The 18,989-nt window shown below is 45.4% G+C and overlaps 1 protein-coding gene across 1 annotated transcript in view; it reads right to left on the bottom strand.

Moving 5' to 3' along the window:
- The window catches only part of T265_03618 (hypothetical protein), a gene marked incomplete at both ends in the record, with an annotated part of 4,025 nt that extends 3,700 nt beyond the window's left edge, over positions 1-325 (bottom strand). The window contains one exon of the mRNA XM_009168153.1: positions 169-325. Coding sequence (XP_009166417.1) covers positions 169-325 — 157 coding nt within the window. The remainder of the gene's footprint in view (positions 1-168) is intronic.
- Positions 326-18,989: the final 18,664 nt, after the last annotated feature.

Genomic DNA, 18,989 nt, shown 5'->3' with positions numbered 1-18,989 from the left:
CACCAATTTACCAGCTCGCGCGTGCAATGCGCAGCTACCTACCCCCCCCCCTAGATCATCGGTGAACGAAACTGCGGCAGCTACAACCAGTGTACGACGAGTAGGCGGTTCTTACAGCTGACAATGATGATGATGATGACTAGAGGGGTTGCTTTCCGTTGTCTGTACGACGAGCGTCGACTGCTAATCGACCGCCCAGATGTGATTCCAAGGGGCTCAGCCGACTGGCTTGAGCATTCACACGACCCGCGAGTATCACAACGTCAGTGCTTGTTGCTCGACGAATGAGCTCTGAAAGCTCGATAGGAAGTATCTTTCTCAGCATCAGAAATGCAGCCCGTTAGAGCATACGCCGATACTACAAACTAGGACCGTTCTTAGTGTCGAGGTCTTGAGCCTGATTGATCTGGATAGCCGGACGGCGCAAAGACAACTTCTCCCTTGTATCCAGTCCCGTAAGACGAAAATGACACTTCCTGGTCGGCCAGATTGAAGACGACGTCTTGTTGAGGTACCACACCTTGGGCGTCTGGCTCAAAAGTCTGACCCACAAAGCAGTGGGACTATGTAGGGTTTTGTTGGGAACCCTTTCTCTGGCCTATGACTCGAAAGTCAACAGCAAGGCGACTGGTAGTAGGGTTTTCTTCGGGGATCCTGCCCCAAGCCGACGATTCAATAGTCTGACCAACTCGGGTGCAGAGGGCTGCCCTAACCCAAGAGCGCAGAGAATAAGGCATTACTGACTCCTGACAAGGCTGCGCACAGCGGGTACCTTTTGAACAGCACTAGACTCTCTGGTTCAAAGTACTTTAACCGTATTGAATAACGCTATGGCGGTCAAGGTCAACCGTCGGGATATCGGGGTGTTGTTTTTCGCTCTGGTCTTTTCTAACCCGTCCTTCCTCGGGGGACAGCAGCATTGCTGCTTCCGTAAATATGGACATGCCAGACATCCGTGGGAAACACCATACTGCCGAGGATAGTAGGACTTTACACACAGACCACCTCGCGGTACGACTACTCGCCGCTCTTGATCTGGCTTCTCTCCTTTGGTATTCCTGACATTGTTGCACCTTGTGGAACGAACCTCCAACTAGTGTAGCCCGGAGGATCATTGCAACACTCCAGTCCGATCACCACTACAAGGTAGAACCTTTAGGTTCGTCTGAGTTCGTAGCACGCGTTATTCCCGATGACGCCACAACCACAGAATATGCACATTTCCTTATACGACGCGGTTACCAGATTTTTTAACTTTCCGCTTCGTGTAACTCAACTAGGTCCCACTGGTAGTGCACATTTAAACGCCATCAACCAGAAACATTGTACTGATCCCGAAACCTTTCTTGATGTGACACACCACTCATGGGGTTACCGAAAACTTTCCTTAAAGAGCAAATCAGTGCATTTCATCAACTTCGCACATATGGTGTCTCACAAAATCCGATATGGATGATAAGAAACTCACTGCATATTTCCTGCATTTCGTTGGCAAGTAGGCGTATACGTTGGTCAAAAATTTAGTACATCCTGAATCTCCAATGCGTATACGTTGATCAAAAATTTAGTATATCCTGAATCTCCAATCGATATTTCCTACAATGCATTGAAGAAAGTTCTTTAGCATTTCAGACCGATTAACTTCGCAGCAGCCGAAAGAGCTAGGTTCAATATGTTGACCTGCTCCCATTCTCAGTCGGTTCGTGATTTCGTATTGCAGCTGCAGAGACAGGCAGCCAAATGTGACAACGGTGCCCAACTATAAGACCAGCTGCGTGATAGGCTCATTGCTGGCATTCAACTGCCCGAATTACAGCAGAAATTGCTGCTGTTAGGATCAAAAATTTCAAACTATTCGGAAAATATGTGAGCAGTATGAAGATGTGAAGCATATAACGAAGACTGAGGAAGCAGTCTTGCTAAATTATTCTAAGAGAAATAATTCGATGATGCAGACGAACAATCAATTCAAACCTCGAACAAATTCTCGTGCCTCATATCCGTCACTTTACAGATCGTGGCTCTGTCATGAATATTCTTTGTGCTCACATTATCGTTTTGTATTAACCATGCTTTCGCCTTCATTTTCAGCTTATGTACGTCTATTCTTAGACAAGTAAAGCGCTATTCATTCTACGCCATTCATTCTTGTTCTCGCGCTCAATCAGAATCGATATTCTATTCGTAACAATTTACTTGTCTAAGAATACAATGGAACCGTTGCTGCGACCCAAGTGTTTCGACGCAGATCCTAATTCTCCAGACGCAACAACGCGTTGGAATCATTGGTTCCGAACCTTCCAAACGTTTCTGGGCACTGCCGAATCGCCCAATCTAAATAAAATCGAAACTCTGATCCAATTTGTGGATGCACCTGTATACGTTTATATCGCTGACTGTCCAGATTACGAATCAGCTATCAGTGCACTTGAAAAGTTGTACGTTCGTCCTAAGAATATAATTTATGCTCGCCATCTTCTACAAACTTGCAAACAAGACACCAGTCAAGATGTTGATCAGTTTGTTCAGAGGCTTAAATCCTTGGCCAAAAATTGTGATTTCAAGGCGGTGTCCGCCATTGACCATCAAAACGAAAGTGTACGCGATGCTCTAATCAACGGACTTCAGTCTACTACCATCAGAGAACGACTTCTAGCTCAAAACGAACTCACTCTCGATGAAGCTCATGAATTGGCCAGGTCATTAGAATTGGCCCACAAACAAGCTCAGTCATACTCACATAACCAGGCGATATCATTTTCTGCGGCTGCAGCACCTTTACAGACATCTACAGTTATCCCTTCACACTCAAACTCCCCTGATTCTACACCCTATCTCTCGTCAATCAGTTCTCAGATATGTTACTTTTGTGGTCGTTCCAGACATCCACGGTCAAAGTGCCCCGCAAGAGAAGCAGTTTGTAAATCATGTGGCAAAACAGGCCATTTTCAGCGTGTTTGTCGATCCAAATCTGTAAAGTGTCACTCAAATTGCACAACGGATTCGGCCTTATCTTCCCTGTTGACTGCTGCGGCCCCGAACTGCTTGTCTCGCACGGTGACCAGCATAAAGGTGAACGGGATATCGCTTCAGGCCCTCATAGACACAGGAAGTTCGAGCAGTTACATATCTCCTTTGGTGGTTGGTAAACATGGCTGGAAGGTATATGCTAACAATTCTGTGATTACCATGGCATCTACCTCTCTGACGTGTTCAACTAGAGGCTACTGCTACGCATCCATCGATTACAGGGGCACCGTTTACAAAAAGATCAAACTATTGGTATTACCCAATCTATGTGCTGACCTGCTGCTAGGCCATGACTTCCTTGGTCTACATAACAAAGTTGAAATCACATTCGGTGGGGACCGAGGTCCATTCACCCTCTGCGGTCTACCTGCTGCTGCGGTCGAGTCACCTCCTCTTTTTGCTAACCTCTCACCCGACTGCAAGCCTGTTGCTACAAAATCGCGACGTTATAATCCGGACGATGAACAATTTATCCGCTGTGAAGTTAATCGACTATTGGATGAAGGTATAATCGAACCTTCGAGTTCTCCATGGAGGGCTCAAGTACTGGTCACGAAAAATTCAAACCACAAAAGACGCATGGTAGTGGACTACAGTCAAACCATTAATCGGTTCACATACCTAGACGCGTATCCGTTACCGCGACTGGATAAAATGATCGAAGAAATTTCCCGTCATACTGTCTTTAGCACCTTAGACCTATTGAGTGCTTACCATCAAGTTCCAATCAGTGAGCAAGATAAACCGTATACGGCTTTTGAAGCATGCGGAGAGCTGTTTCAGTTCCGTCGTATTCCTTTCGGTGTAACCAACGGAGTAGCATGTTTTCAACGTACTATTGACCAAATAATCAAGTCTGAGAACCTAAGTAGCACCTACGCTTACATCGACAACGTCACTATTTGTGGGACTACCCAAAGTGAGCATGACCAGAACCTCAAATCTTTCTTTGAAGTAATAAGAAAATATGGAATTACCCTTAACTGTAAGAAAAGCATCATAGCAGCCAAACAAATACGCCTTCTGGGCTACGAAGTCTCTAAAGGAATTATCAAACCAGATCCTGAACGAATGAAACCTATTCGTGAACTCCCTCATCCACATGACGCTAAATCCCAACAACGTGTTGTTGGTATGTTTGCTTATTATTCGCAATGGATACCATGCTTCTCTGACAAAATCAGTGTGCTTGTCAGAAATAAGACTTTCCCCTTACCGGAGCGTGTGCAACAGTCTTTCAAAAATTTAAAGAAGGAGTTAGAGAACGCCATGGTTGTGACAGTCGACTACAACGCACCATTGGTTGTCGAGACTGACGCCTCAGACATAGCCATTGCTGCATCTCTGACTCAGAACGGCCAACCGGTGGCCTTCTTTTCTAGAACACTGACACCGAGCGAAAAGAATCACTCTGCTATTGAGAAGGAGGCATACGCCATCGTTGAATCTATCCGTAAATGGAAGCATTATCTCTTCGGGAAGCACTTCAAGCTTATCACTGACCAGCGGTCAGTTTCCTTTATGTATGGTTCCTCGCAAAAAAGTAAGATAAAAAATGATAAAATTCAGCGATGGAAAATGGAACTTTCCGCTTTTAGCTACGATGTGAGCTACAGACCTGGAAAAGACAATCTGGTTGCTGACACCTTATCGCGTAACCTATGCGCCAATGTGATCGGCAATGATAAATTAAAAGAAATTCACGATTCCTTGTGCCATCCTGGAATCACTCGAATGCACCACTTTGTTCTTTCCAAAAACCTGCCGTTCTCTCTCCAAGATGTCAAGGACATCACCACAAAGTGTACGGTTTGCGCCGCCATCAAACCGCAGTTTTACAAACCACCCCCCGCTACGCTCATCAAAGCGACCCAACCATTTGAACGAATTAGCATCGATTTTAAAGGACCTCTACCTTCTGTTACTCGAAACCGGTATCTCCTTACCATCGTTGACGAGTTTTCTCGTTTTCCGTTTGCCTTTCCCTGCGTAGATACATGTGCGTCTACAGTTATTAAATGTCTGTGTGAGTTATTCTCTTTGTTTGGCATGCCTGCATATGTACATTCGGATCGTGGCTCGTCATTCATATCTGACGAACTGTCCACATTCCTACATGACAGGGGAGTTTGCACCAGCCGAACAACTTCTTATAATCCCCAGGGGAACGGGCAAGTCGAACGCCTCAACGGAACACTCTGGAACGCAATCCAGCTTAGACTCAAGACGAAAGGCCTCCAAATCTGTCACTGGGAGTCGGCTCTACCGGATGCCCTCCACTCTATACGGTCCCTTCTCTGCGTCTCCACGAATGTTACTCCACATGAACGGATATTCCGGTTTGAACGCCGGTCATCCTGTGGTTTATCTATACCGACTTGGCTCACTGTTCCAGGACCTGTTTTACTGAGGAGATTTGACCGTGCCTCAAAGTATGAGCCCGTCGTTGAGGAAGTCCAATTAATAAATAGCAATCCACATTACGCCCGTGTTCGTTTTCCCGGCGGGAAAGAAAGCACTGTATCCGTCCGCCATCTCGCTCCTTGTGGTGATCACACACATGTCAACGATCCCACGCGTACCTCACCCAATGAAGACAATGGTGTTCATGCACCCCCTCTATCTGACTTGCACACGCCTCCGCTCAATAACATTGGAGATGATATTGATCGTACTTCAGTCACACCCCCGTGCCCCGGCAATGCACCTGCATCTCCAGATACATATGACCCTAGCATCTCTGATTTAGCCAGGCTCCAGCAGCGTACACGGCCCTACGTTTTAAGAAATCGAGAAGCCTAACCACACTCACTATTACTCATTAGATTTTTACAATCATTCATCCAATACCTGTACCCAATTTATCCCTCTACACACAATCCAACGGCCAGGGTGAATGTCATGAATATTCTTTGTGCTCACATTATCGTGTTGTATTAACCACGCTTTTGCCTTCGTTTTCAGCTTATGTACGTCTATTCTTAGACAAGTAAAGCGCTATTCATTCTACGCTATTCATTCTTGTTCTCGCGCTCAATCAGAATCGATATACTATTCGTAACAGGCTCTAATCCGAATGTTCGAAAATTTGGGAAATGTGAATCTTGTTGACGAAACCACACCAGATATTCATGCCCCCACAGACGAGCGAAGTGTTTTATCTGCGGTAAAACAGGCCACATTCAACTTGTCTGTAAGTCCAAAAAAGTGTCACTTGACTTCTGACCCAAATACTGACGTGAAACCATTATCTGAAGATATTTCTACTCTTTCTTTATCTGTTTTGTCCCAAAATTCGTCACATGTTTTCAAAACTTTGATATCCGCTTCTGGCCAAAAGCATGACTTCATTGTTGATACTGGTAGTGTTGAGTCCATTATTCCACAATCAGATCCAACTGCATTCTACCCCACAGTCGTGATAGTGCCTACGGATGTTAACATTCGCGGTATTACTGAACATTGTGTACCTCTAGTTGGTAGTTGCACGAGCCCTGTGAGGTTGCCCCAACGTACTTCTATCGATTGCAATTTTTTGGTTTCAACCAAAAAAAAACTAAGCGGTTAGAGCGCTAATTTACTGACCGGAAGGTCCGTGGTTCGAATCCGACCTCCGCCACTCGCTTCCCCTGTCTAGGCTTGGGCAACCTGGCAGTATCCCAGCCCTCATGCTTCCTTTTGGTGGCATGGCAGCTGGGCACCGGAATGGTGCTACAGCTGAACGCTTTTGGTTTCAAGGACCGTACCGTCGATTACCGGAACCAAAGTTCTGCGCTCACTGCAAACCAGTATCACCTTACTGACTTTTGTAAATGAGAATGAAGCGATTGATTTGCCTGTTCGTCAAGCATTAAATTCAATGCGAACGAAAGGAATACTGACCCCTGTCGAATCATCGAATTGGGCAAATCCGATAACTATCGAAGGCTGATGGTATTACTCTGAGTGTGGTGACTGAAAGGAATACTGACCCCTGTCGAATCATCGAATTGGGCAAATCCGATAACTATCGAAGGCTGATGGTATTACTCTGAGGAGTTGTGGTGACTACCGGCTTACGCTAAACACGCGGCTACTACAACGTACATGCACCACGGAAGAGCCAGAAGATGTACTGTATCGTTTATCAGGTTCAAGTGTTTTCAAAAATCAATCTAAAAGATGCTTATCTTCAAATAAAACTGGACGAAGCCTCTAGTAACCTTACCGTGATCAATACACCTTTGGGTTATTCCGATACAATTTCCTTCCCTTTAGTCTGAAAGTTTCACCAGCTGTATTTCAGCAAGTTATGAATACTATTGCAAAAGATTTGGAGGGTGTTGAGATGTACCAAGATGACGTCATTGTGCACGCTGCTGACAAAGCTACTCATGATATGCGTCTGTTGTCTTTACTGAAGCGATTCTCTGAGTTCAATGTAGCTATTCATCCTGATAAATGCACTTTTGGTGTCCCATCATTCTCATGCCTTGGCTACATTGTGGATAGCAGTGGTTTCAAACCTGATACAAGCCGTCTATCCCCTTTAGTAAATGCGCCATCACCAACCAATCTACAAGAAACGCGTTCAGTTCCAGGAGCACTACAGTATTACTGCCGTTTCATTCCTAATTTCGCTAAACATGAAAATTGTCTGTTTGATGTCATATCTTCCAATCAATTTTCTTGGTCTTCCAACCATGAGAAGACGTTGAGTGCACTGCTTGGTTGTCTTCAGACTTCAGCTGCTTTGAAGCCATTCTCCGCCAAACATCATTCGACGATCATTACTGATGCCTCTCCCACTGGAATAGGAGCAATCCCTGAACAGTGTGGTAGACAAGTGATCTGCATTTCCCATCGACTTTCAAAAGCCGAACGTGGATATTCTCAGACTCAACGAGAAGCACTTGCTGTATATTGGGCTGTCAAACGGCTTCATAAGTATCTTTTTGGATTGAACTTTACCATTGCTACTGATCACGAGGCTTTGAAGTTCTTGTATCATCCAACGAAGTCTCTGGCGAAGTCATCTGCCGCTATGGTGCAACGGTGGATTATTGCATTGAGTTCTTACACCTACACAGTAGTTCATCGTAGTGCGAAAATGATTCCTCATGTCGATTTCTTGTCAAGAATTCTATCATGTGACTCTGATTCAAACAACTCAGATTGTCTACTGATTCAACCATTACCAGTCAAGCGGGATGTGCTTGTTGCTGACACTAAAAGATATTTCGCTCCCATTTTCTCTGCACTGCGACGTGGCTGGACGCAGCAAGAACGACGCCGATTTCCTGCTTTTTACTGTCGCCGCGAAAGCTTATCCGTTACTCCGGATGGTTTGCTGTGTTTTGAGGATAGAGTTGTCATTCCACCGACTTAGCGAGCGACTGTTCTTGCAGATTTGCACTCTGGTCACCTGGGTATTGATAAAATGAAATCCCTTGCACGCTTGTCATGCTGGTGGTCGGAACTCGATGCTGATATCAAGCATACTGCAAAGAATTGTTAGATGTGTACATAAGATTCACAACAAGTCTTCACAGTGGTATCCGTGGCCAGTTACTCATAAAGCATTTCAACGAGTTCATGCCGACTACTGTGGTCCTTTTCTCGGTAAATACTATGCTTTAATTATTATTGACGCATATTCCCGTTGGCCTGAAGTTTTTCTAACTACGTCTCCAAGTGCCGAATTCACTCAACAAGCATTGAGGAAAGTGTTCAACCATGAAGGTGTACCAACTGTTTTGGTCACTGACAACGGCACACACTTCACTGCAAAATTCCCCTAGGAATGGTTGAAGGGTCTTGGATGTCGACATTTGTTTATTGCTCCGCGACATCCCCAGTTGAATGGACTTGCTGAGAATTTTGTCCGAACACTAAAGTCTGCCATTATTTCACTCTCTCCTACTAGTTTTGTGGAATTGGACCGTGGGATTGATAATTTTCTAACGCAATACAGGAACGCCGTCCATTCCGTTACTGGGAAGAGTCCCGCGCTTCTATTTAAATCTCGTTCGTTGCGTACAAATCTTGACTGTGCCAAAACGGCTGATGTTACATTCTTCAAGGGTAATGATTTACGACCTGCTACAGGAATAGTACTTTCATCAAATGGCAAACGGATGGTCACAATTCTCGATTTGGATGATCTCTCTTGCCACCGGAGACACATTGACCAGATTGAGTTCAATAACAGAGGTCAGTCTGTTAACTGCACTCCTGCTGTTTCAAATACTAATGAATCCTTTGTAGATGATCTTATGGTATCCGAACAAAACGTTGTATCTGAAGAAGGCACTACCTGTGAAGCGTCTGAAGTTTCCATTCCGAGAAGATCCGAAAAATTGCGGTCAAGACCACCACTGGACTATAAACATCCACACGCTCATTCAAGGTGTGGCGGATGTGATGAACATGACTGATAGTGTATTCATTGCTCTATTCATTATTCTCTTGTTTAAATATTCCATATGCTGTACATATACGCCAATTCGAATACATACGTGCTGCTTGTTACGCTGCGCTGAATTCTGGATTTCTAGTTCGTCTGGTTATTCCGATATACGTCCGAAACTTAATTCTCACATTTTGGCGTCGCGATTGGAATAATTCATCATGCCTGCCGAAATGGAACCATTAGATGTTAATTCAACTGCGCGAGATGTAGATTATTTGGAATCGATCGAAATTGGTATAAGATTAGAACCTATGGACTACGTCTGCCTGAGTTGCTCCAAGAGGGGCAAAAATAAGAGGGCGCTAAGGGTTTTCAGAGATGTTAATTCAACTGCGCGAGATGTAGATTATTTGGAACGGTTCGAAATTGGTATAAGATTAGAACCTATGGACTACGTCTGCCTGAGTTGCTCCAAGAGGGGCAAAAATAAGAGGGCGCTACCGAAGGGTTTTCAGCAACATCAAGGATATATACTGCAACGCATCGAAGAACGCGTCAAACGAAACATGAGACAGCCTTTTTGCAGTTCCTTCAGTTGAAGAATATCATAAACGATGGGTTCAGTTGAATCTCCCATTGACAATAAAGTCATCTAAAAGTGGGTGCATTTTACCAATACCCTCGGAAACTATGCATTGACGCTACTAGTTCCGAGAATCGGTTCAACGGGGGAATATCGTAGTTTCATACCAGATGAGGTGGCGCAGTCAGTCTTCCGAAGTCACAACGAACAAAAACTTCAACTGGAATGAAGCAAGATCGGATCCAGATCGCCTGTTACTCTATGCTTTGGCGATACTGATAGATGGAACGTGACAGGGATGTCAGCTCGAATAGCAGCGTGCAACTAATCGCCCAGCAGAAAATAGACAAAACACTGATGACACGACAGCCCACTTACGAGATGCTTGCCCCAAAAGAAGTGAGTCACTTGCGTAAACGAATGCTACGTGACTTTTCCTGTGCCGGGCAGTGTTTTGAGCCTAGTACCCCGTATAAAGTTGGACCTAGGAACAACTCTACTAACGGTCAAATTGTTGTAATTCTCACTAACAAAGAAGGAACCCCACAAGCTGAAAAACATAATGCGAGGAACAGGTATCAAAATTACGATACCATTATTGAATTCGATAATAAAACTCATTCAACTGTAGCACCCTTCCGGTGGCTAACTGCCATGACACCAGAAGAAAGCACCAGGGCTGGGATACTTTCAGGTTGCCCAAGCCTAGACGGAAGGAGTCGAGAGGCAGAGGTCGGGTTCGAAACACAGATCTTGCGGTCGGTAAATTCGCGCTCTAACCACTGAGCAATCTCGCCTCACTGAAGTTGGTAGCCGCGCTACAGTTGGCGTAAGGCTTACGCTCATATGATTAATACAGTCGCTTCAATTACCTGCAGTTTGTATGAATACCTTCCTTTCCTAAATCAGTTAAAACAACCTGATCAAAGTTGTGAAGCATCAGTGGCAACACTGATGTTGCTGTCTTTGATGAGGATGATGATGATGATGATGATGATCAAAGCAAAACGTAAAGGCTGACCACCGTATTTAGACAGAGCGAATAGGAGCTAACTAGACCCTGTGGCGAGGCAGCGCTCCAGGACACAAAAGTATCAGTATTTATTACCTCATGTAAGGCCTATACTAACCGACCACGACTCGAGCTGAGTGAATCGAATGGTACCAAAGCAGACGGCCAACTGCATCGCTGTTCAGAGTATCCAACCAAGTGGCCAAGAAGTCAGTTATTTTTGCACATTATATTTTCAATATCGTCTGGCACAACCTCACTAACAGACATTTTTCGGCTCTACCTTGGTGAAGAGGTTTTGAAACAACCCAACAACACCGGATTCCTTAATTATTAGACTGTACAACAGGCTCCTCAATTGGGATGACACCGAAACAAAGAAAGGAGCTGTTTACATATCTCCAAGCCATAGTGGTTGATAGTTTTTCTTCCATCTTGGAAAATGCAGTTGGTGTGCTACCGCATGTGCATTCTTTCACCCATGTTGCATATCCTGCATGTATATGTTTGCACAGTTAATCATCCGGCTTTCTAACCCACTGACTGCTGACTTTCCCTTATGAACGTTTCCTCTTCTGAATTATCCTTCACTTTCGGCTATTCGTTTATCCATTATACTTAGTTGCATATTCGCAACTCCACATCCATCCATGCCGCCTTCTATCACCTGCACATTCGCCTCTACCCTCTGGTTCCAGTCGTCTACAGTATGTTGCCTGATGTTTCCTTATTTCACCGACTTTATTCTTTCTGGCCCCCTTGGGGACGTTTGCAATGTGCAAACCTACAGGTGCTTCCATTCGCTCAGCGCTGTAAGCAGACAGTTGATGGTTCCCTAAGCGGACATAAATCTGCTCAGCTGCTAAGCCGAGGTTAGTGTACTGCCCCTGAGTGATATCGGTTGGAAGGTAACAGGACCCGACGTATTCTACCGAAAGCTATGGTCGAGACTGATAATCATGCTCCTCACCGGTCAAGACAAGAAAACACGTAGCCTAGGGAACTGCGGTCGACGGTAAACCTTCGTTGTAGGGTATATCGCGATTTCTGGGCGACAAGTCGGTTGAGGAAGCGGAAATTAATTAAGGAAGCATGAAGATCCAGCTTAACGTTGCTGAAATTAAGCAGCTGGTGTACTTTCGGGCATCGACAATTTTTTTCTAGAGTGAGGATTCAGAGAGGGGTTGTGACACATTTTCATTTAATCTTCAATGGAGAGCATCCGAATCACCTTGGAATGAAGTAATCTTGTCAGTCGTGAGATTCGTCGTCACTCGTGCCAGCTGCGTCGTTAGAGCTTAGAAGGCTGGGATTCTAAACCCTATGAATGGAAAATTAGTGAACAACTAACTAACATCATAAGTGTAACCATCTGCGCATTTGTAACGATTACTACGTTGAATACAAGATGGCGAACCACAAATGAACAACTCACCCATCACTCAACTTTGTTTTGGCACGGTCGATGGCCTACGAATGCATGACCTTCAAATGCTGCAATAGGTTCGCATCACGGATTCACGGATTGATACACAGGATGGAGGATTTTGCCTAAGTTTTCCGGGTCTCTTTTGTTCCTGTTGGTCAGTGGCTGCCGTTTACCTGAAAGTCATTAGTGAGAAAAGGGTGTAGAACTTCCCTTTATGCTCTCAGCGCGGGGCAGTATGCTTGCAAGCTCGAGGATTCGCATAAATAAATGTCTAATAGTGCTTTAAACTGAGTGCTAGAAGGAGCGTGGACAACCGTCGCGAGAAGGTCATTCCACGCACCTAGTACCCGAAATGAGAAGAAGTTTAGTCTAATGAATGTGTGGGCTATGAGCTTGAAAATTTTCTTACTATGTCCCCGCCGTAAGTTTGCTGGGTCAACGGTGAAAAACCTGTCGAACAAGGTTTGTTCAAACGGGGCATAAGTAAGAATTAGGTCCCCTCGGAGGCGGCGATACTCTAGGCGAGAGAATTCAAGTACCATCCTTTTATGTCTATGCAGGGAACAGTGTGTGACCGATGAACAACTGAACACGCTCCTTATAAAGGCAGAACGGATCCTAACTAACCGATCTATAGTCCCGCTTTCTCCAGCCAACAACGAGTTGGAGCCGTTTGCTCCAAACAGTTTGTTGCTCATGCGGTGCTGTCCTGCGGTACCCGGTCGCGACGGTTTGGTCCCGCGATATCATACCGGTTGCAAACAGGTCAGTTATCTCGCTGGCGTATTCTGGCGTCGTTGGATAAGGGAATATCTGCTTACGTTGCAGGTGCGTAACAAGTGGCTCAGAGCAACTCAAGAATTGAAACGAGGGGACTTGTTGCTGGTTTCTAGTGAGGGCCTGCCTCGTGAGGACTGGCCTCTAGGTGTAGTGGATAGTTGTGAGACGAGCCCAGACGACTTAGTAAGAACCCTGCATGTTAGAACGGCGGGCAGCGTTTTTAAGAGAGATATTGGAAAGGTGTGCTGACTGGAGGGACGCGATTACGCTTGTACTCCATCGAAGTCGGCACTTGTGGTAGGGGTGGACTAGGACCATCCGTGTCGGTGGCTGATGGGGTACCTTAGAATTGAGCTGAGCGTAGGCAGAACCGGGGCGTCCGCTGAATCAACGTGGAGAATTTGGCGGACGGCATAAAATCTGTTAGGTTGACAATGAAATTCCCCCACGTTTATTCTGTCCCCATTTGTAACCCCCGGCCCTGTTTTGTGTTCAGCGTGTATATATTAACTGACGCTTGTTTGTCCTTACCACTTCACTTATTTAGCCTTGAGGTCATCCGGCCTTCTGTATCCAACTTTACACGTGTGACTGTCGCACTTGGGGGCCTGTTTGCTCCCTTGCTTTGTACTTTTGTAGTCCAAGTGGACTGTCTGTTTTGGACACTTATCTACCATCGAGGTTTGCGTAATTTGTGAATTTCTCTTACACTAATAGTGCCGTATAGAAACCCAGCTCCGACTCGGTTTTGCCTACCCGGAGGTTCTGGTATTACGCGTCACTCGAAGATACTGTTTACCCGTTACAATGAATTTGCAAGAAAATCTGGAAGGTCGTTGACGTAGATCAGAAACAGTAGTGGTCCCAGGACGGAGCCTTGAGAAACTCCAATGGAGACCGGCGCTGGGGAGTAGCAGTTCGAGACTATTCTCACTCGGAATGATCTGTCCGATAGGAACGCCATGATCCACCGAAGGATTTTTCCTTGAATCCAATAGGACTCGAGTTTGTGGAGCAGCGGGACATGTGGGACCTCATCAAATGCTTTTGAGAAGTCAAAAAATATGGCATCCGATATGAGTCCTTCGTCCTTGGCTTGGGTTAAGCTGTCCATAAACATGAGCATGTTTGTCAAGCAAGAGTGGGTTGGGAAACATTCGTGTTGAGCGGGAGATATCAATTTGTGGAAGTAAGTCTATCTGGTATAGCTTGATGCGGAATGCGTTCCATGACTTTGCACGGCACGCAAGTGAGGCTTATAAGCCTGCAGCGGCCAGGCGATAGTCGGTCACCAGTTTTGTATATTGGCGTGACAATCGCTTCCTTCCTTGGGGATGGATGGGGGCCTTCGCCAATCAACTGTCGAAACACCAGGTAGAGATGTTTTGCGAATGTAGATGACGTTTATTTCAGGACTTTGGACTTCATATTGGCGTGACAATCGCTTCCTTCCTTGTAGGGGGATGGGGGCCTTCGCCAATCAACTGTCGAAACACCAGGTAGAGATGTTTTGCGAATGTAGATGACGTTTATTTCAGGACCCTTTTTGGACTTCGTTGACCCCCAACGCACAGAATAGGTTGACGTTTTGCAAGAGTTGTCTGATGTCCTCCATAGTGAATACCAAGTCGGTTGGAGGCCGATCGTGGATGCGCCCTGACAAGACTGGATTTGACGACGACGGTGAGGCTGAATACAGACCCGCGTAGTGGTCTCCATGGGCTTCAGATACAACCGATGGGTTACTCGTCTGTTCCCTGTTATTGTTTCTCTAGGAGAACGCGGATGGCTTGAACGCGCGCCCAAAGATTCTCTTCAACCCCACTTTGGGAAGGGGAAAATTTAACATAAAACTTTGGCATTTGATGGTAATTATGCAAACTCTTATTGGTTCCCCATACAGCCGCAGTTTTGTTGGAAGTTGCTCAAACGTACTCAAGGACTGTTGTGTGCAAGGATTTCGCATTTTAATGCCTGCCGCGGCTAAGCATGTTTTATCCGTGAAAGTGGTGAATGAGTTCGCAAATGCTGTTGCCCGTCCACGTTTTTTTCCTTCAGTACATTTCAAATCGATNATTTCATTCAAATCGATATGAGTAATTACAAACTGGGTAATTTCGTACTGTTTTTCTTTATTATCTCGGAAAAGAGCATCAATCTGCTACCTTGCAATGGAAAGCGTTCTACCGTTGCCGCTGGGGCCCCTGCAGATGAAATCAAGGCCGTGGAGTCTGCCGCTACCAGTAAGTTTATCGTTATTTGTTTGGAACCGTCGGCACAGTTTTACTTGCTGCCCGGCCAGTTTCCGCCTTCGCCGGTACGATGACTCATTGATGAATACTACCTGCCGCCTGCGGCACAACCACCCACTTATTAAGGTTATTTTGGACGAGTTTCCCATCAATGGGTGCCAGGCAGGCGATGAATTAAAGGGTATTGTTGCCTTTTAAAGTATGGTGATCTGTCGTCGGACGTTCTCCAATGCGTCGCAGATCATTCTGGGAAGATACCAACCATATAAGATGTTTACAACTGTTGTGTGAAATGCCAACTCCGATTGTCAGGTGGGTTAGTGGTTACTTTTTGGTTCCTCAGATGACAAGTCGTCAATTATAAACAAGCTTCAGGAATGTGGTCGTGTACTGTTGTAGGATCCGAGGGTGGTTGTTCTTAGTTATCTGTGCTTTATCCTTGCGCAGCAGATCACACTGTTTAGATGTTTCTCGGATGATACTACGCTGTTGCTATGCTCGGGATAAACAGTATTGGGGAAATAATTCAGGACCATCTGACGTTCACTGTGAAGTTACAAGCTATATATGTTCCTTGTGTCGGACGTTGTGAGCATCGGGCCACCCGTTATGTGTCTTTTTCGAAAGAAAGCATTTAGCGTGTCTGTACAAGTTGTTCTGCTTGTTCGATGACATGATAGGCAATCAATACTCCGTCAGTACATTCGTCGTGGACAAAGTGACGTCGCAGATGTAGACTGTCAAAGTTGTGTTCGGCTGCAGAGTAATGCTGTTCTTTTCAGCCATGGCAAGCCATCCGAAAGCAAGCCATACAGCCAACCCTTGCAGACGATTTCCAACCACCGCTAGCACATATTCCAAAGCATGGGCCGCTTCGATAACGAAGATGAATAAGTGACCCTTCACAGGAGAGGAATCAAGTTGGCCTCACCATAATTTACAGATTCTTTGGGGGACCTACCTCCAGCTTTTCGCCCATCTAAGTAACATCCGGCTGTACATCACGCGAAATCAGGTCGTTTGTACACATCAAGGGTTATTAAACATTAAGAATATTACCAATAACGCGTCTTGAGGACGACAACGGACGTCTGAAGCGGCACGTGCATCGTGTCGATAGCTTGAAGCACGCCGTCCAGGAGGTCTCTTGGCACAGGGAGTGGCACATGCGCGAGTACGAGATGCACACCACTTATCACTGACCGCCAATAAATCAGCGAGAGGGGCAGTCTAGTTCCACCTGTGGTTTCCCGGATGACGACGTGTGCCAACAACCAAGTTCGCAAGCACACTGACACGCGCGCGCCGAATGTGATACACAATCAGACAGATCGCTCCAAGGTGACAAACGTTATCAGTGATGGTTTGTGGTGAAAACCCCAAAGTGGTCTCAGAAGGTTAACACCTCGTCTAGTACTTGTACACACCTTTTATCAGTTTGTGTGGCTCCCCTGGGTACACCTGTTCTTGGATTTCAAAAGCCGTTCGTTTTCCCGAGGTAAGTTAATTGACCAAGCATACATAGCCTAGGTCGATTTCCAATCCATAAGTCGTGGCTAACCGAATGCAACATGCCAGAAGGACGTGCACTCCCATCTCTGGTTCCCAGGCCGCCATTAGGTTTGCACAAGCAGCTGTAACGGTTGTTTGGCAAAGTGCGGTCGCTGGGGACAAGTAAGGCTGAACGAAGCGTCTGACTGTACAAATTCACCTGATGTTGCATCAACATTTATCCACTGGATTGGACAGTCAGCTTTCAGTATTGGAAAATTACCCTCCCGACCCATGTAGCGTTTTAGGCTGACAAACGATGTCCCTTGTGGTGTTTATCGCTATTTGACTCACTTTTTTGGTTGTGTCCGCTGTTGTAATAAAACTATTCTGCTCAACTTCAGGACCGACAAACCGGCGAACACATGCCTAAGTAAAAGCACACGTGTTGTAGACCTTGCTTTCGAAAGATTTTGGCTGCTTTTCCACGAAAAGACCTCCGAGACAACGTTCAGGGCCACTTTCAGGCAACCACTCGTAACCATTGCGAGATTTCGTCCGACGTAACGGGGGGTACAGCCTTCCCAAAATAAAACTGCTTGTACGGCAGCCCCTTTTTAACCTCAGATTGTCTTCAAGTGCTAAGTCAGTGAATACCTGAAATCCCCACCTGGTAGACGTTGATATTTCATCGTTGATGGTGGGAATTATAAAGCACGTGGTAAGGGAGCACATCAGATATTTTAATGCTGTTATCAAGATACCAAGATATTCAAGCAATTTCACGTTTTCCCTCTCATAATTCCTGCCTCGAGAAGAAAACTGGAGCGACTAGCCACTGGAGTTGTATTGGCGCATCTGAAGAATAGAAGCGCTATTCGCCAACGGTATTTTCTTACATTTTTGGAGGGTGCATGTCGGAAGGAAACGTGAGATGGTGTTTAAGATGAGTGGCCGAGGTGAGTAACACCGCGTACAGTTATGAGTATTAAGGGCCGTCGTTGGCCATTAGACTGGACTGCCCGCGTAGGTGAGGCCTTATAATCGGCGTTGCACATAGACACGGGCCCGCCGGTTACGATTACTAAGCGAGGTGACCGGCAGTGGATGCCCTTAGTCGTCGTCGTTATATTTGCCCTTTATAACGCATCCTACCAATGAAGCGTCATATTCCAAATAGTACTGATCTCACTGTTTTAGTAACTTACCTGCGGTTATCTCATGGTGCTGTATTATTCACAGGCTAGCCATGCATATCTGGGAAAGGTAATAATCCACAGAGATGGCCCTTGCATTGCCACCGCATAATTCATGCACACTTCATGCACTGTCATGCTTAATGGAAGACGAGCTCCATAGGGGAACGAGTTGTTCCTAAGTTCGCTGAACAGAATTACCCCACTTGCTAAAGCTAAGAAGTGTATGACAAACAAACGCCACTAACCGATTTTCGCGGGTGGAATTTGCACAGATGCTACCTTAGTTACAAAGAACACTTGAAAGATCAAATTATGCCAAAGTAACGCTTTGGCCGCTCAGTATTTGCATAAAGGAATCGATTTCCCGAAAGCTACGGTGTTTTCGGGCTTATCACTTCACAGTGTGGAATACTTGTGTTTAATGTGTTTTCATGTATTATTGCAAATTATCTACAGTGATGATTTGTTCAAATGAGCGAATCTCCAAGGTCAATAAACCTTGCGGCTTGGAATACGATCTTCATGTATTATTGCAAATTATCTACAGTGATGATTTGTTCAAGTGAGCGAATCTCCAAGGTCAATAAACACTGCCGACTGTGAATACGATGCCTAATATAATAAGAAATAGGGAATTGCTAAAAAAGGTGACTCACAGTGGACGGAACTTTCAGTTGGTTTTCAAGCCGAAATAATCTCCTGAAAATTCAAGAATCTACATGACAGTTGTGGATGCAAACTGTGCGGGGGTTCCATTCCTGGGAACAACTTTTTTTAGGTAATTGCTGTTACTAATTATAATTGCACAGTCCACGTTCATTA

Source organism: Opisthorchis viverrini (genome assembly GCF_000715545.1).
Source record: "Opisthorchis viverrini unplaced genomic scaffold opera_v5_55, whole genome shotgun sequence".
Classification (NCBI taxonomy): Eukaryota; Metazoa; Platyhelminthes; class Trematoda; order Opisthorchiida; family Opisthorchiidae; genus Opisthorchis; species Opisthorchis viverrini.
This window is presented reverse-complemented; position numbering and strand designations above follow the sequence as displayed.